Source organism: Chroicocephalus ridibundus, chromosome 2 (assembly GCF_963924245.1).
Source record: "Chroicocephalus ridibundus chromosome 2, bChrRid1.1, whole genome shotgun sequence".
Taxonomy (NCBI): Eukaryota; Metazoa; Chordata; class Aves; order Charadriiformes; family Laridae; genus Chroicocephalus; species Chroicocephalus ridibundus.
In genome coordinates this window covers 43,690,200-43,709,902 of record NC_086285.1, presented here as the reverse complement: position 1 = coordinate 43,709,902, position 19,703 = coordinate 43,690,200, and the positions used below count along the sequence as shown (strand labels likewise).

At 36.7% G+C, this 19,703-nt stretch overlaps 1 protein-coding gene across 1 annotated transcript in view; it reads left to right on the top strand.

Moving 5' to 3' along the window:
• The window catches only part of NEK10 (NIMA related kinase 10), an 87,170-nt gene that overhangs the window by 8,573 nt on the left and 58,894 nt on the right, over positions 1 to 19,703 (top strand). The window contains exons 9-21 of the mRNA XM_063325215.1: positions 473 to 552; positions 1,708 to 1,794; positions 3,217 to 3,441; positions 3,905 to 4,044; positions 6,460 to 6,521; positions 7,137 to 7,214; positions 10,046 to 10,110; positions 11,512 to 11,614; positions 11,726 to 11,854; positions 12,417 to 12,554; positions 13,940 to 13,985; positions 14,613 to 14,734; positions 14,935 to 15,037. Of these exons, the coding sequence (XP_063181285.1) occupies positions 473 to 552; positions 1,708 to 1,794; positions 3,217 to 3,441; positions 3,905 to 4,044; positions 6,460 to 6,521; positions 7,137 to 7,214; positions 10,046 to 10,110; positions 11,512 to 11,614; positions 11,726 to 11,854; positions 12,417 to 12,554; positions 13,940 to 13,985; positions 14,613 to 14,734; positions 14,935 to 15,037 (1,378 nt within the window). The remainder of the gene's footprint in view (positions 1 to 472; positions 553 to 1,707; positions 1,795 to 3,216; positions 3,442 to 3,904; positions 4,045 to 6,459; positions 6,522 to 7,136; positions 7,215 to 10,045; positions 10,111 to 11,511; positions 11,615 to 11,725; positions 11,855 to 12,416; positions 12,555 to 13,939; positions 13,986 to 14,612; positions 14,735 to 14,934; positions 15,038 to 19,703) is intronic.

Here is a 19,703-nt window from a genome sequence, read left to right as displayed (position 1 = left end):
GTACTGGACAACACATGTTTAGAGAATCTAGACAAATACAAAATTTACTTTGATATGAATCATTAACAGCCTCTATGCAGGGCCTTAAATTACATATGGCATTGTTTAAATATAAGCTGAAAATTAACTTTTTGCTTCAGGAGGCCTTGATTTAGAGTTCTGAAGTGTTTTACACAGGAACAGATTTTTACAATGATATATTAATTTGGACAGATGCTTTAGCAGTCAAGAGAGATGCTAGTTGCAGTTTGAGAAGATACTTCCTTGCTTGTCCTAAATCTGGGTGTATTCTAAGACTTTAAGTGTATACTTAAGTGTATTTAAAGTGTACTTTAAATGTGCCTAAGACTTTTAGCGTATTGTGTAAGGATTTGGTATCTTAATTTTGACCTTTCAATAAATAAACCTATATGTGTTTATGTTGTAAAAGAACAGAGTATAATTTATATTTGTTTCATGTTTCATTTTCCAGACCTTAGTAAATTTATTATCTGCCAGAGACAGCAATGTGCTTTTGGGTGCCCTCCTTGCTCTGACTAGCTTAGCAGAAAGGTAGGTTCAACTTTATGTGCTGTAGTTCAGAATAAGCATTTTAATGTTATCTCTTGACACAATCTTAAACAGCTGTTTATGAGGAAGACTTCTTTGTTTCAAAATGAGGCCTTGTTCTGTGGAGATCTGTGAAGTGTGCTTAATTTTATTTGAAGCAATAGAAATTAAAAAGAAACATTGTTCCTTGCAACAGACATCTTGCTCATGTGGAGAACTTTGCAAGACTGGAGTCAAAGAATCTCTCTTTGCAATCTCTGTGCAGGATTCTGTAATTCTTACTAACTTCCTGCATATGAAAATCCTTTGTGCTGAGCTTAATATAACAGTGCCTCACAATAACCAGCAAGGATATTGTTCAGTGTAGTAAGTAACGAATGCATACACTCAAATAAATGTCTATGTATCCTGTCTTCACTAATGACCATTTTAAATAAAGACAAGATTTTTTTTTTTCCTGGTACGGAGAGAAAAAAAAAGAAAAGGAAGATACAGCATCTTTCAACCTTAGTAGTTTCATAGAAGAAAAGCTGCTGCTTCTACATTATTGTTCTGTGACTTCCAGACTTGTATAAGAATTTTATCTTTTAAATAAAAAATTATAAGAAAAATTACAAAACTGAAGAGAATAGATACAATTCCTTGAGATCAGTAGAGTTTATTTACTAAGATTTCTCTATATTTTCTCTTTTCCCATATTTCTTTCATTCTATTTCAGTTTATTTTTTTTAAATATCAGTATTATTTTAAATGTTATACATACATTTTCAACTTCCATTTAACATTCTTCACAGAATTAAATGTGTTACATTTGGACTGGGCAAGGAAGTGTTTGGAGTATATTACAAATATTCATGGAAATTGTATTTGAATCTAAAAATGTACCTTATTTGCTTAATTTCTAGTATGAAACAAATGACATACATTTGTGTCTTTTGTGATATTTCCTTTTTTTGTGCTGGAAAATTTGGCAATTGTTGCAGTGTCACTCTTGACCCAGCATATTTTTGTGTCTATATATTTGTGTGCACAATATGATATTACTTAAGATTTGAGAAAAAAAAAATGGTCAAATGTATAAGGAGGGAGGCTAAAGAGCAATGTGTTTTTTCATATAATTTAATTTGATTACAAATACCAGAAATAATCAATTTGTAGTCCAGAATGTAGGGAGAAGATAAGTGAGCTCACCATTGTTGAGAACTTGCTGGTGATATTACATGAATACGATTTGCTTTCTAAAAGGTGAGACTTCGCTTGTAGATTAATTGTGTTAAAATATATTTTGACTTTTTCATTTAGGGACATGTTTATTTAGAGGAATTAGATAATGTGCTACTTTAATATACTCAAGGTGAAGTTCTGATACCTATGTATTTTAAGGCTGATATTGAGATAGCAAAATCTTTTCTAGTAGTTTTGTTATAAGCTGTCTCCTCTCTCTCCACTGATGGCCTACAGTGAGGTGCAAATAAATTGCAATGCTACCGTAAAGTGATAGTAATTGCTTTTCTTGGTGCATCTCCTCTTTGCTTCTGGCAGACCTGAGTGGTTAGATGGAAAGCATGCTGAACAGTTCCTGCCATGCCCAATAGAAACTACTAAAAAATTGCAAGAAATACAGCTGTTGTGGTTTATGCCAGAGGCTGGGTCAGACCCTATATCCCTTCAATCAGAACATCATAAAGGTTCCTTCAGTCTTTTAAATGCCCTTTCATCTCAGATAAGCCTGCTAGTTGAGCATAGTATATCTGCATTTCAGTAAGAAACCAAGAGACTCTCAAATTTGATGTTATATCACTTATCCTACTGCATTAATATTCTGAAGAGTTTTTTTAAATTTCATGCTTAATTATTTCACACATGTAGATTATCTTCCATATGACTAAAGATAAAGAAATACCAGAATATTTTATTTAGCTTTTGTGTTTGAAATTGTTTAGATTGCATGTAAACCAAAAGTCTGTTATAAAAAATAGAATTTGAATCTAGGCGGGAAGCTCATGAAGTTCAGTGCTAGTTAAGAATAATTTTAAATTCAGATATGAATCTGAATTCGTATGTTTCATCAAACACATATGTACCTTTTTTGCTTCAAGTGGAAATGGAAATCCCTAACCATATTTTCTATGAAAGTCCACTTTAGTTGGAGTTAAGTTAATGAAAACCTTCTATAAACCTTTTAAATGATATATCCAATCCCTTTTGTAAACATAATATTCAAACCATACTGGAGAAGAATCATGATTATTTGCGGAGTTATTCGAATTCCGCAGATGGACTTTACAAGTTCATGCAGTCAGTGCTACTTGTAGTATTAATGCCATTAACAAGAAGGTGGTACCATGGGTGACCGCAGTCCACCTGGCCACCTCCATCCCGGCTGTGTATGCTGGTTGCCTATGCTGATGGTCAAACTCAATGTAAATACAATTTAATCCCTTGTGCAAGTTCGGACCACCTTTTTAATTTTCTTTTCTTTTTTTTTTTTTTTTTAAACAGTGACTTTAACCAGTTTACAGTGACTTCAAGCATTTTTCTTTAATTTATTTTTTTATAGGAGGTCTCAGTTCTTTCTTAAACATTTGCTATGTGTTTTCTCCCTTTGCTAACTGACAATATAAAGTAGTGATGGAGTTATTAAACTTTCTTGCTGATTACTTTTAGGCTCACAGCAGAGTTGCTACGTCTCCTCTGTGCAGAGTCACAAATCAAAGAGCAAGTAAAAATGCATGAAGGAGTTCCAGTCTTGCTCAGTTTACTCCATTCTGATCATATCAAACTTCTATGGAGTGTAGTTTGGATTCTAGTACAGGTTTGTGAAGACCCTGAGACTAGTGCAGAAATCCGAATTTGGGGTGGAATCAAGCAGCTCCTTCATATATTACAGGGGTAGGTTTTCAGTCCTCAGCATGGTGGTGATTATATGAAACTGTTTCATTTTTTAAGATATATTTGACCAAGCCCTGTTTTATCAAATAGCGTCTTTGTTTTGTTCAGCTGTATGTGATGTCTGCAGAAATTAAAAGGCTATTTAGAATATAATGAATAAGCAGTATTTTTTCAGCATATTTCATTGTTATCTTAAGGGGTTTTTTTAATATTTTCAGTATATAAACTAAATAATGAATAGATTATAAATACTTCATTGCTGTCTACTTAGTTTCCCTATTAATCAAACACCTAGAGCTAGAATTGCGAATATAGTTGACAAACATAGTAGAGGAATGTTTAAAGGCTTGTTTGCTTTTTCAAAGTGTATTGAAAAACATATAAATTTTCAGCATAGCAGAAATGATTAAAAAAGATATGTTAAGCTGTTTTTTTACACTGCAAATTGGTATTCTTTTTTCAGGGAAAGAAATCTTGTTTCTGATCGCTCTTCAGTTGGAAGTTTATCTAGTGCAAATGCAGCCGGGAGAATCCAACATCTTCACTTGTCAGATGATTTGAGTTCTGATGAGATGCAAGAAAATACTTTCTCACTTCAAGCAGGTAGGTTTATAAAGCCTAATCCTCTGTTACGTGTTTACTTACACTTGCACAAAGGGATTGAAATATTTCAAAACTGAAATTGTAAACTTTTATACCTGCTTTAGGGAGTGGGAGCACCAAGTCAGCTGTATTTATTTCTAAATGTGCAATACCAGCAAGTATTTTCAAAAAGCACTCTTTTTTAGAAAGAAGCAAAGGATAAAGTATTAAGTACATGGGAATCATATATATTTCTTCCATCTGTAAAAACATCTCAAACATATATATATACATTTTTTTTTTCTTTTGCTTTTAGACTGAGATTATTTTTATTTGATCGTATTCTCCTTCTATTCAAATTTAATACGGTAGATCAATCAGAAATTGATTATGATGGAACTCTTTCAAAGTGGTATTTTAAAGACTACCAGTCAGGCGAGGATTCCTCAGTAGCTATGGAGAGAATCCCTTTTAGATGAGATTTCTCAATAGCATGTCAACTATCCATTCTGAAATGCCTTCTGGAGGATCATATCTTTTTCCAGTGACCATAGAAGGACAATGCAAAATATCCTTACTAGGATTACATGAGCCTTTGCAGCATCTTCCTGAAAGCTGTCACATAATATGTAAGTGTTTTTGAATACTTTATCATGAATGTTACCTCTGAAGAGCTGGTAATGTGAAATAAATTGCAATACCAAAAGTATTGCCAGTGTGGAGCATATTTCTGGGTTGCTTCTGCCTTCCTTAAGGACTCCTAAGAAGGAGTAAGCACTGAACTTACAGGCATCTTTTTCAGTCCTGAGTACTTGTTTATATTTTTAGCCTTCTGTATTGGGTGTGGGTGGCAAGGTTTTGTTAGCAGAGGGCCTGCAGGGGTGGCCTCTGTGGGAAGAGGTATGGGGTTGTCCTGTGCTGGACACAGCTGGTTCCAGCTGGCTTCACAACAGACCCACTGCTTGCCAAAGTGAAGCCCATCAGCGAAGCTGGTGGTGCACCTCTGAAAACATGGAATCATAGAATCTTCATGGTTGGAAAGGACCTTTGAGACCATCTAGTTCAACCATACACACACCAAAAAAACCCCCAAAACCCACAAACAAACAACCTACAATCTCTGCCACTAAAGCATGCCCTGAAGTGCCAAATCTAGACGTTTCTTAAATACCTCTAGGGATGGTGACTCAACCACCTCCCTGGGCAGGCTGTTCCAGGGCCTGACCACTCTTTCAGTAAAGTAATTCTTCCTAATATCTAACCTAAACCTCCCCTGCCGCAACTTCAGACCATTTCCTCTGTCCTGTCATTATTCACTTGGGAGAAGAGGCCAACACCCACCTCTGTCCAACCTCCTTTCAGGCAGTTGTAGAGGGCAATGAGGTCTCCCCTCAGCCTCCTCTTCTCCAAGCTAAACATGCCCAGCTCCCTCAGCCTCTCCTCATATGACCTGGTCTCCAGACCCCTCACCAGCCTGGTAGCTCTCCTCTGGACACGCTCCAGCACCTCAATGTCCCTCTTGTACAGAGGGGCCCAGAACTGAGCACAGCACTCGAGGTGAGGCCTCACCAGTGCCGAGTACAGAGGCACGATCACTTCCCTGCTCCTGCTGGCCACGCTGTTCCTGATACAAGCCAGAATGCTGTTGGCCTTCTTGGCCACCTGGGCACACTGCTGGCTCATGTTAAGCTGCCCGTCCACCAGCACCCCCAGGTCCTTTTCTGCTGGGCAGCTTTCCATCCTTAAGAAAGGTCAAAAATGCTGGGTTGGCAGAGGAGGAGAAGGAAAAAAAAAAAAGGGGTGGGGTGTGAGAAACAGCAGTGCAAACACCAAGGTCAGAGAAGAAGGAGGGGGAGGAGGTGCTTTATGCTCCAGAGCAGAGATTCCCCTGCAGCCCATGGGAGAGACCCTGCTGGAGCGGGTATTCACACTGCAGCATGTGGAGAGGACCCACGCTGCAGCAGGGGAAAATTGTGAGGAGAAAGAAGCAGCAGAGTGGAACTGTTATGTACTGACTGTAACCCCCATCCACCACCCCCTAGTGCTGCCGGGGGAGAGGGTAGAGGAGTCGGGAGTGAAGGAGTGAAGATGAGTCTGGGGGAGGAAAAAAAGAATGGTGTGGAGGGAAGGTGTTGTTTTAATTTTTTGTCTTTGTCGTTTTGCTATCAAAATCTACTTAAATTGGCAATAAATTAAATTATTTTCCCCCCATGTCGAGTCTGTTTTGTCTGTGATGGTAACTGCTAAGCGACCTCCCTGTCTTTATCTCGACCTATGAGCCTTTCCATCCTATTTCCTCCCTCTGTCCTGTTAAGGAGTGGGGAGTGAATGGGCAGCTGGACGGGCATTTGCTCCTTAGCTAAGGTTAACCCACCACGCTATCTGAGTATCTTTATGAATCTTGCCCTAAATGTTACATCTGAATTTTTATTTTAGCTTGTTGTGCTGCAATTACTGAACTGGTGCTCAATGAGACCAACGCTTACCAGGTAGTACAGGTAGGAAGACTTTATTCAATCAAGTAAGAAATTATAGTTTATAATTTGACTTAATTGTTCTTACTTGTCACCATCATTTAATTAACAAACAAAATGCATTTTAAAGGGATTGGAACTTCAGTATCTCTGTTTCTTTATACATTTACACACAGAGACATATACACAAAGGTAACAACATACGTATCTAGTCGTCTGGGAGAATAAACCGTTTTATTCAGACAGGGTTCATTTTGGTTGGAATCTCTTGCCATGCTTTTGCCATATTCAAAATAGGATAGTAAATAAGAGTAATCATGGAATTAACTGAGAAATACAAATTCTGAATTTCATGAAGTCTTTTAAAGCAAACTCAGTGCGGCTTAATATTGGTGTGTTGTTGTTTCACAAATAGTTTCTCTTTCCTCAGAGTTTGGTATTTATGAGATAACCTCCTGGTACTCCATCCCCAGGGCTGTGTTTCTAAACTGCATTTTAAAAAGTAGTATTTAAATCAGATAGTATCTATGGTTCTGAAAACTGTTCTTAAAATCCCTGGTATGTATTCCAGACATAGTCAAAGACACAAATATTTCTATGCAAGGAGTGCTATTAATATTGACCTTTCTCTGTTTCCAGGCAAATGGAATATATACAATAGCAAAGCTGATTTTACCAAAGAAAGAAAGGAATGCAGAAAAAGCTAACTTATTACAGGTAACTCCCTTTCTTATCATTCTTATCATCACTTATTTTAAAGTGCAGTAAAAAAATCTTACTTAAAGGTGGGGAAAAAACCCCACCAAAACAAAACCAGGAATAACAAATGGCCCGGGAACTAAAAGTTAAATAGTGACTCAGTTTCCAGTATTCTATTCTGATCTACTTTGTTTCTGGCACCTCATATAGTGTAAAGAAAAGTGAATATTTTTCTTGTGATAATCTTTCCTCCACTTTTTCAGACTGCCCAGCATCAGATCTTCTTTTTAGTGCAGTGGTCTTCATTGAAACTCACTGTAGATTTGGCACTGTACTAATATCTATTTCTTTCTGGAGCATCTTACTGTGGCTGTTAAATAAAATACAGGAAAACATGACATGGAGTAAATGTAGGATAAATATACAGCTAATAAGCGTAGAATGGCTCTTGGGTTTGCATGTCAATACCCCCATAAATGTATTGGTTTGGGTCAACTTAGAGTAAAAGTTATCAATAGAAATTAATTGTCTGGTAGCTCGTCTCCAGCCTCTGTGAAATGGTGTTGGTGTCTCTCTGAGCTATAGGAAAGTAGTGGTCTGGGGTTCAAGAATGAACACAACTGCTGTTGCTCCAGTTGCCCTTAGGAGGGGGCACTTAGCAGAAGTGGTCCTTAGCACAAGTGAATCCTGCCTCTCACCTGGTCTTTGTTCTGGCATAGCCTTACACTAACATGGCTACACGGCTACTCAGCTATCTAATCAGGTAGACATGCCTTGATAGTGAGGGAAGGCATTTCCACAAAAAAATTTTCGTTGTAGTGTCATCTTTCTCATTGTAGTTCTTCTAGGTAAAGGTTAGAGTACAGATTCAGTGCAGCATGTACCTTTCTTCTGCAACGAGGTTTTATAGTGCACTTTAGTTAAATCAGTTTAAGGGTGAGATAAATAAAAATATTCCTAGAGTGTGTATGACGCTAACATGGAGTCTAATAAACTGGAGCATATGCTCAGTTCCTTCATACAACTGTAAGGAGCTTAATTTATGCCCACTGAGTTTTTCAGATTCCAGCAGAATGTGATAGAAAACAACTCAAAACTGACACTAAGCAACTGTAGTTTGGTTAAACATGAAGCCATGTGAATTAATAATGGACTTAATGATCGCATGTGAAAACTACATCCATTTCAGGCAAACAATAAAAATTAATTTTTTCTTTTATGAAACCTTGTTCAGAAATGTCACACTGCTGTCTGCACGGCCATTGTATTATCATTGTTACTGCTATGCAATACAATTGCTGCTATTGGAATACCCTTTTTGAATTCCATTGGTATTTTTCTTAGAATTCTCGCAATACTGGTCTGGTTTCTCTACTGCTCCATTGTCTGTGTTTTCAACGATTAAATTTTTAGCTTCTTCCTGCCATACTACTTTGGTGATTATTCCATTATTTCAAGGGTGCCAGTGATCTCAGTCATTTATTCTGCATATGTACCATATATAAAAATCATCATGTCTTAACTGAAGCACATGACAAATGTTAAATATTAACCTCACAGTACTAGTGTGAGAAAGACAAATATTCTTACTATTTAAAATATCTATTTATCTCATTATTAGTCTATTATTGTGTCCCTTGACTGATGGGCTTTCTACAGTAAGATCTATGGATAGTCTCTAAAATGAAAAACTTTCCAGGTAGCGACTGTGGCCCAGCCAGTCTGGGTTACTTTGTACAGCAGAGTTGTGACTGTGATTCTCAGTGCAATTTTTGACATCGTTACACACCCTCCTTGTCCTGTTATGGGGGAGTTTACTTTGGACTAAAAATAAACGTTGCCAGCATTAACATACATTCCTTTTCTGTAAAATTTCAAGTATCTTTCTTCTTTCAAAAGTAGCATTTGGCCTTTATTTTCTTCATTTAATGCATTTTCTATATATTGAAAGATTTGTTTTTAACATGGAGGTTAATTCTGCAGTTATCGCTAAGACACAGTTACCATTGTCTAAATAGGGATTATCACACTGGACTGTAGTAGTGTTTTAGTCACTGATGCAATAAAGTAATTCTAAATTATGTTAAAGGCATTTACTGTTTGCACTGTTTCAGATATCAGTACCTTATTTCCCCTTTGCTTACTTTATACAGTCATCTTTGTTTGGTGAGCCATATATGTGCCATATTATTGACTCTTGATAAACAGAATGAAAGATGAGTTGCATAAAAGCATACATATTAACTACCTGCCAGTGGCTGTTTTAAAAATAAACTTGCTTCAGTAGAGATCACATTGAAACTAAGGTACATAAAGACAGAAACTGAGGTACATAAAGATCTCTGTAAATACGATGAACTTAGTATTAAAAAAAAAAAAGTTGGCCATTCTCTCTTTCTCGCTTTCCTTTTTTGTCCTCTATTAGAATGTATGGTGTTCTACACTGCATTTTTCAGAAAAAATGCAAAATACTGTTTCTACTGCATCATTGCAAAACCAATGATTTCATTTACCATTTTCAGCATTGGAGAAGAGAGCAGCTTTCAAATCTTGAGGTATCTGCAAATAAAAAGAGATCATTAAGTCTTAGATGTTCCTCGGTGTGTGCTATAGCTAGTCACCCACTTTTTACTTTTTTTTTCCTTAATGGCCCTGCCTACTTTTAAAATACAATGGAACTTAATATTATTTTTACTCTCTTCATGGTCAGGTTAATAATGTAATCTATCTAGTCATTTAAGTACAAAGTTTACTGATGTGTAAAGTCAAGGGGAAACCTTAATGTTTATCAGTGGCTTTTCCATTTGTGTATAAATTTGTCATTAATTTAAGTATTTTTCCTGCTGTAGTGTTATGCGTTCAGAGCCCTGAGATTTCTCTTCAGTATGGAAAGAAATCGACATATCTTTAAAAGGTATGTTAACAAAATGTTTTGTGAAACTCCTTTAGGATAGCTTTCAAAAGTCATCACTCCAATCAGAAAGACATGTTTTTAAAATGTCATTTATTTTCAACCAGAATAAATAGTAATGGGCAACTTCTGTCCCGTCCACAGCTACAGACAGCCATTCCTGCATTGCATCAGTGACAGCCTACAAGATTTAGATGCTCAGTGTGGAGACTTCTATTGTATGTGTGCCAGAGAAGCTAAGCTCTGTTAGGGGCTCCTTCCTCCCTCGTGAATCAATGTTTTAAATATGTTGAGGACAGATTTAATACTGTTGGAGATAAACCATATTTTTATCCTGAAGATTAGCAGGTGCAAGTCACAGCCCTGGATGGTAGCAAGGAACTGGGAGCAGTAAATTTTTCCTGAGCCCTCCACTCCTTCACATGGGAATGACTTTGCATCAAGCTGGTTTACTTAGGAATGTTGCTGAAAGGTTTGGATCAATAAGGAGAAAATGTCTTTCATTAATTACCCATTTTTACTAGTAAGATGACAGTTTCACCAGGTTGGCTACAAAGGCCATGTAAAATTTGACAGTTTGATTTGTGGGATTAGGATAGTAATCATACTGCCTAGGAGGTCTGCCTGTCAGTAGTGTTTCTGTATGATTTTATTCTGTATCGTAAATTACTAGAGTTCTAAATTGAACTTTTGTGTTATTATTTAGTTTTAAAAAGTGGATTTTGTACTGAAAGAGCCCCAGTTTGTAATGAATGTTCATGGTTGGTGTGAAGTTTTGAAAGTGATAAATCTGGACTATTTTGCTGTCTTTTTGTATTTTTCCAAATGCCCTACTTTTGTGTATTTCTACTTCTGCCAGGACTTCAAAAAGAAAAAATCCTTCAGTTAAGCCTGTCACTAATCAAATACTGCCTACTGCTAGCTTTTGCTTTTCTCAGCCCTTTTCATGTTTTAGACCAGACTTCTTGGCCAAAAATTCTCAGATGGCTGTCATGATTCTTTAAATGCAGACAAATGTTAATCCTATCACTTAATGCATTACAAGAAGGAATTCAGTTAAAGTGTCACCAAGCATAATATGGAGTACTATAATAAAAAAATAGGAGAATTACTGGAAACTCAGGAGGTGCATCGACTTTAAAAAGGCTTATGCTTGTTTGGAGAACTGGCGTTTATATTAATACCCAACCAATGGAGGCTGAAGTCTGACTTTTGAAAGGTCCTTTAACTCCTGTGTATGTGATGTTAGAGGGTTAATATCTGAATAGATTAGTAAAAAATAAGTGTATTATTTAGAAGGTTCTAACTTAAGTTGTAATAATAAACATTCAAAAGTCTCTGCTGTAGACTAATAGCTACTGTGTACACTGTTTCTAAAATATATCAAAATTTAAACCCTTGTAGACTTTTCCCTACTGACTTGTTTGAAGTCTTCATTGATATTGGACATTATGTGCGTGATATCAGGGCTTATGAAGAGTTGGTATCGAAGCTGAATTTATTAAAGGTAAATAAAAACCTTCATAGCTTTAAGAAGCTGTATTCATTGGACATTCTTAGCACGAGAAAGGCATTAAATATTTTATATTTATTTATTTGTCATTTAATTTATAACCAGGAGGATGAACTGAAGCAAGTTGCTCAAAGTATTGAGAGCACAAATCAGAATAAGGCACCTATAAAACATATACGCAATTATGCAATTTTAGAGCACCTTGGCAGTGGAGCTTTTGGAAGCGTATATAAGGTAAACTTCCCTTTTGGTATTAATTTACAGGTTTGGGGGGTGCTTCATGAAGAGGGTGTAATACCACTTTTAGGAACTACCATCTTTTGAATTTCAGTAGGGGAATGCAGGTGCAGAAATGATCTGGGATGGATCTGGGCTTGTTGTTAGTATTTACTGTGATTGTGTTTGTCCCCCTTTGTATTTATATGATTGACCAGTGTATCTCTTTTGTTTCCTACTTTTACTTTCTTTTAATTCCTTCCAATAAATAGCATTTCTGCCTACTGCAAAGGCTAACAAATCTGTCTAAAACCACAAAAATTCAAGCATGTTTTATCTGAAAAGCAGCACTGGCCATGGATAATGTTACTTCAAACACTGTGGCAAGTTCAGCAGTGTACTGCTGACTTGCACGGTGGGGCTCCAATACTTTTGGCTAATTGCATCATACAGAGAAAAAGCTATGATTGTAGCTTTCGTGAGACAGGTCTGGACTCTGATAACTAATCTGGTAGCCAAAATAACATCCTTTCTATCCCCATCCTATATTAATTGTACAAGGGTTTTATCTTTCTCGTAGGTTAGAAAACATAATGGACAAAATCTTCTGGCAATGAAAGAAGTCAATTTACACAGTCCAGCATTTGGAAAGGACAAAAAAGACAGAGACAGCAGTGTAAAGAACATTGTCTCTGAATTAACCATCATCAAAGAGCAGGTATGTCTCATGGACTCTAGTTTCATGTATGGGCATTCTGCTGTTAGCATTATTAACTGTGAGTTCTCATATGGAAAGCTGCCTAGTGGAAAAGGGTGTGGGGGTATTGGTCAACAGCTGGCTGAGTGTGAGCCAGCAGTGTGCCTAGGTGGCCAAGGCGGCCAACAGCATCCTGGCTTGTATCAGGAATAGTTGGCCAGCAGGACTAGGGAAGCGATCGTCCCCCTGTACTTGGCACTGGTGAGGCCACAACTCGAATACTGTGTTCAGTTTCGGGCCCCTCACTACAAGAAAGACATTGAGGTGCTGGAGTGTGTCCAGAGAAGGGTAATGAAGCTGGTGAGGGGTCTAGAGCACAAGTCTTATGAGGAGCGGCTGAGGGAACTGGGGATGTTTAGCCTGGAGAAAAGGAGGCTGAGGGGAGACCTTACCACTCTCTACAAATACCTGAAAAGAGGCTGTAGCCAGGTGGGGGTCGGTCTCTTCTCCCAAGTAACAGGCGATAGGACAAGAGGAAATGGCCTCAAGTTGCTCCAGGGGATGTTTAGACTGGATATTAGGAAAAATTTCTTCACCGAAAGGGTTGTCAAGCATTGGAGCAGGCTGCCCAGGGAAGTGGTGGAATCATCATTTAAAAGATGATTTAAAAGAAGTACATTTAAAAGATGGGTAGAGATGGTGCTTAGCACCATGATTTAGTGATGGGCTTGACAGTGTTGTGTTTACAGTTGGACTCAATGATCTTAAGGGTCTTTTCTAACCTAGATGATGGTATGATTCTATATAATAGGTCTTCCAGCTGCTGTTACTATTTTTGTCTGATCAGTACAATATTGGCCCCTTTTATCTGAATGCTGCCAATATTGAAAACTTTCTTACTGTAGTGTTAGCAGCAGTGCAAATGCTTGTTACTAAAGATTCTTACTTTCTGTGTTGGCAATATTTGAACTTTTTCCAGGAATTATGTAAATTAAGATTGTGACACAAAACTCATCAGTCTTTCTTCCATTTAATGAATTCTTGGGTTTAAAATGCAGTAAGAAGATAGTCTTTCTTGTAACTGAAAATTAAAAAACCAGACTGATCATTAGTGTTCTTAGGCTAAGAAAGCCAATACTTTGATGCAGGCATAATTGCCTGTCTTCAAACTTCATTTGCTCTCTTTCAATTATTAAGGGGAGTGTAGATAGAAATCATGCTGTATTTTCCTCCTGATTGCTCTAGTAATGTGCAACATTTCTCTGTGTTTGGGTAGCAGTGAAGGTCTACTGCACTGCAGTTCATAAGCAAGTTTGTGGAATCCTTCCAATGTGTAGCTAAACATTATAAATACTGTGCCACCAGTTTAACTGTTCTAAAAATCTGCATTTCCTTCCTCATTGTAGCTTTATCATCCAAATGTTGTACGATATTACAGAACCTTCTTGGAAAGTAAGTATAAATGCAGAGAATTACCACGTTGTACATAATGAAGAAATAGAAATCTATAATAAAACCACTTACAGCTTGGAAGGAGTGTGTCAAATTTGAGCAATAAAGGGTAGTATTTTCTTCAAAAACTGCTACAGTTCAGACAGGCTTATATTCCTTTAAAATTGAAAAAATGGTGAAAAATAATGTTTATATCTGTTTATCTATCAGTAAAACTAGATGCAATGTAAACATGTAGAAAGCATCGTTCTCATCCTATAGAATTAAAGATGGAAAATTTATAACTGGAGTGCTGAGTAGGGAGAAAAGCTTTACTGACTAGTTGAACGAATGATATAGATTGCTCAGCCATATTGTCTTAACTTTATTTTTTATAAAGAGATAGCTACCTACACCTGCCCACTGAGTGATTATCAGGGAGTGAATTCCTTATAGTTGCTGTGATATGAATTAAGGAAAAAATGGAATAATAAGGAGTAGAACTTTGATTAAAATGTATTTGTACAAATAAGTTTTTAAAAAAGAAAAAATAACAGTTTAACCAATATATTTTAACCTCAAATACTCTATTTTCAAATGCCTTCCGTATAAATGTAATGTTCTATTAATTAATTTTCTTTTATGTAGATGACAGATTGTACATAGTCATGGAGCTCATCGAGGGAGTGCCATTGGGAGAACATTTTCACTCTTTGAAGGAAAAGCAACAACAGTTTACAGAAGAAAGAATATGGCATATATTTATCCAAGTAAGGGCCTCCATGTCTTTTGTTAACAGGATTTTCCTGCATGCAATTAGTGGCACCATTTAGGTTTGTTAGGCTAATAAATGACAAAGGAATGCTTATTATATCAGGCACTAATATCAAATATGAATTTAATTTTATTGTGCCTTTATTTAGGTTGTAGTTCAGAATCTTTGTAAGGCTCTTTCTGTTTGGTTTTTAAGCTTTGTCTAGCTCTTCGTTATTTGCATAAAGAGAAGAGGATTGTTCATCGAGATCTCACTCCGAACAATGTCATGCTGGGGGATAAAGACAAAGTTACAATTAGTAAGTAGAACTACTTTACTTGAAGAGAATTTCCCATGATGCACGTGGTACAGTTTGTACGTGAGTAGAATTTATTTACTGAAACTCTCAGGTTTCAGATTCCTGGGCATTGGTCACTATATTTGGAAGCTAGAAAATTATTACATTTATTATACTGTTGTGTAAAATAATTGCCAATGCAAATTTTGTGATCATTGCCCCTAGGTGTTATCAGCCATGACTATATTTTTTGCAGCTGTGTATGTCAAATATGATGGAGGACATGATTTAGCCCTAAAAATATTTAACTATAGTTAAAATGTTAACTATAGTTAACAGGCTTCAAGGCCTGTTTTTATTTAAATTAGCATCAGGAAGAATATAGAGGTAACCGGGTTAGATAACAAGTGCTACTGAACATACAAAGTATAACAGCCATCTGTTCTATTCCAGTTCTACCATGCAATTGTTTAGTATCCATCAGTTGCTCCCAGTGATCAGCTGCAGGAGGTGCTATTTGTCTAAGGCTGTAGTAGTGAATATTCGCGGTCTATGCTTCTAAAGTCTCCACAGTTTTGAGGAGGGAGGCTAGGCAGGTTTCAGGATAGACTTTGAAAGCAGTGTATGTGTGAACAGTACAAAGTATGGCAAAGTTTTACTCTTTGAGTGAATTAATGCAACCTGGTACATACAGCAAGCCTTACAGGCAATTCAGATACCGTATTTTTTTAAAGTTCTCAAAGAACTACCACATGCTTTCTTACTGCTCACAACACAGAATAAACAATTTGAATACTGCAGAATTATTGTGAGAAGTCTCTATGCAAAAATCGGTCTCTCTCCTTTAAAAATAACAGGGAAATGTAGACATATGTGCACACCCAACCACAAAACACTGAGTCATAATAGGCAAATATATTTAGCAACTCTTGGTTTATAGTAAATATTTTTATCTGATGATGTACACACTTAAATTAATTCATTATTAAATTATGTGTGCTAAAAAACTTTGATTCTGAGTAATGATACAGTTTTGAAATAAGGTGGTTTAATGGCGTATTTATCCCTGAGCGATGAAAATAAAGATTCATAATATTATTTTAAAGTAAAGTATCATATAGTTGTGTTTTGTATCAACATACTGCCACTGAGGGGCACTCTTGTCTTGATTTAACACCTTTTCCTTATCTCTGGTCCAATCTAGGTATAAAGAAATGTAAATGTACTTCCAAATGTAGGCTCAAAATTGCCACTGAAAAGCATTTATATTTCTGTCAAAGATTTACAGGAGTGGAGGAAAATTGGAAGAACTGAAACTTATTTGGTCCATTTCTACAGTGATTGGTTTGAAACTATTGCAATATTTAAACAAACACTTACTTTATTTAGTACTTTAATTAGTACCAGTGTACATTGAATTTTTGGAGGGAGCTGAGGACCTTTTATCTATTGCTTCCGAATTTTACTGAGCCTTGTTGTTTTACAACCTTAATGAAATTAAAAATAATTTACTTTCTTTCCAATGACAATAAATATGTACTGTATTGGTGCATGCTGTGGTATTATGCCTGACTCATACAGTGTACGTACCCCAAAGACTGGACCATTTGTGATCTTGATAATTATATCTCACAGTATTTGTGGATTAGTGTACCATACACTTAAGAATTTCAAGTGGTTTGAGATGAAAGTTAATACAAAATGTCAGAGGAAGGTGGAAGTGTATGCTCAAGTATTGAGAAATCTTACATCTGCTTCCGCAGTGAATTTAAAGCCTGTCGGCTTTTATAAAGAAGGTCTGCTCTAAGATCTACAGAGAGCTGTAGTTCTATGTTTACAAGCTACATAGTCATCCTAAAGAGAGTTCAATTTTTCTGGAGGGTTTCAAATCTCAAAACTGTCCGAAACTGGTCTCGATCTAACTAGAGCGTTATTCCTGTGGACTACCTGTGAAGCACTGTTGTGTGACTATGTAATTAAGATATGGTCTCCAATGGTCCAAATTATTTTGCTTCATAGAAGCAGCTTGTATATCTTACAATGTTGCTCTTTTTTTCTTTTCCTCAACCAGTCCTTCTGGAAATAGTAACTTCTGTTAATCTTTTGCTGTGAGAATCTGCAGGCTGGCATTATATCAAAGGCAGCTTGTTCTTCTGTAACAAACATTCTTCAAATATGCTGACTTTAGAGAGATGCCTTAGTTTCAGACTCTCATGGTAGATTTTGATTAAAAACAAAAAAGGAAAAAAAAGAGGAAAGTGAGCAATGCACTGGAGCGAACTGCTTCTATAGGCTAAGACTTTCATTCTGTACCATGTGTGGCTATGCAGTAGCCCCAACATTGAACTGCTTTAAGAAAGTTCTGGGACTCAGAGGTAGGCGTTTCTCACCATGTAGGTGAGAACTGAGCCACTCACATGCCAAATGCCATGAAGACCTCTCATATAGTTTCTGAGTTTACGTTGTTTGAAAAGGAAAGGAGTGCATAGTGTGGGAGATATTGCCACCTTGCTGTCAGCACAGAAAAAAATAAACCTGCAAAAGAATTATTCTTGCTTGTCCTGAATTCGTGGAGAAATGTTCTACAGGTGCCCCTTGTAGAGCAATTCCAGCAGAACTTGGTAGGCAGGGACCTATAGTGAAAGGTGGTTGAAAAATAGAATTCATATAGGTAGAGAACTCTGCAACTGGCCCGGCACAACGTAAGATTAAGCTATGAGGGGCCTTTTCTGGACGTGGTGTCTGAATATCATCTCTATAGGTTTTTCCTGAGGTAATACTAGGAAGAATTTTTGAATCTGTAGAGTCATGCTGTATTTTCTTTTTCTTAAATATCCAGTGTGATTAGAAACTCTCCTTGTCCAAGTCTTTTATTTATTTATTTATTTTTAAACTTATGCAAGATACAAATGAAAGTCCTAAGGCCAGGGTGTGCTTCACTCTAATGTGAAGATTATATGACTTCCTTTGCCTTTCCTATGACATCTCTTACACGTGTCAATTAAATCTGAATTATCCCAATCTTTTTCAGGCTCTTGTAAGTTGTGTGTTGTTGCAAATGGAATCAGACATTTACAATCTGATCGTAGCCAGGCTAGTGGTGATAACAAGATCTCTGTTTCTGACTGTAGAGAACTTTAAGCATGCTGTTGTCATCTAGTCTCTGGAACTGCCAACCCCTGCTCATTTGTACTGTTTTATTTCTGATATAAATTTGATTGGAAGGGGGCCATAACTGCCATCTCTTATGTTGATACAGCATTAATCATAATTGGTAGACCTACAAATACTACAAAAATATAAATACTAAATCATGCTAACCTGAATTTTGTAAAACATCTAATTTTAAATTAGTAGCAAAGTGTTACTGGGACAGTACAACTCTGGTCAGGTTGAATGTCTGATTTATAATTTCTGACACACACAAAAAAGAATTTTAGGCACAGCCTGAATGAAAGTTGTTTTGTATAAGATTTTAGAAATCCATTGAACCAATATTATCTGTGGCTGTCAGTCTAATCTGCCCAGCCTTTTTACATAAAACGTTGGAAGTTAACAGCTTTCTGAATTGAAAGTGTGTATCTGCTGTTATTGCAGCTATATTTTACTGCAGCTCGGTTTTGTTTCTAGCACAGCATATTTCTGTTTAGAGCTCCACAGCTGCATCTGTTTGTAGGACAAAACAGAAGACTCTGAACATCATCACTTTTCCTCAGTGTCATTTAGTTGCAGCAAGGTTTAGATCTTGATGGTCAGAGAGGGCTGTGTGGAATCACTGTGACACCTTTCATATCTGATATCAAGGAGAATTGTGAGGAATTTCATACACTCTTTTGTGTGGCATGCTCTGTTTAATGTTTAGTACACATGATACAATAGCAGCAGAAAGGATCTATGTGGAACTGAAACCTAGAATTATACATATCAGCAGAATACTAATTTTGAGACAACTCACCCGTCTGAAATACTTCTATTCATGGCAGGCAGCCATGAAGTGTCAGAATGGTGAAGCAAATGAGACTTGAAAATTTCAAATAGATGCTGGATGCTGGAAGAAAGCTACCTGTTAATTTTGTAACTCAGACTACTTGCTTGTTGAGTGCAATTTTTAAAAGACCTATTGGCTCTTGATTCTGTGCTATGCCCAGAGAAGCAGTGGCCATGAGATAAAGTCGATATAACTAGTGTCTGTTGGATGTTAGTCACTACTTTTCAGTGTCACTTGAATCAGTGCTACTTTTTTTGCAGATTATATGGCTCATTTAATCAGTCTTCATTATCAGAATCGCTACCCTTCATACTAAGATTCAAGGAAATGCTCGTAGTACTTCATTTTCTGAGCTTCCCTAATAGGCTGAGTGGAATTTGCAACTTGTTTACGTTCACACCGTAAACCAAACATTCTGGACACTATTGGTGGTTCAATAGCACTCTCTACAAATCTCAGTTCTAGGTGTGGATCAATGCTAATGTTCTTAGTGCAGAAGTTACAAGCTTCACAAACCTGACAGATAGTGGACCGAGTTTACGAAGCATTGGCATTAGAACACAGAAAGGAGAATGATAGAATAGCTAGAAGGTGTATTTGGGAATGATGAGAAATTAATTCTGTTCCCATTCTATTGATGGAAAAGAGTAGAATAAGTATGTACTACTGTTGATTAGATTGCAAATTAACTTGATTTTA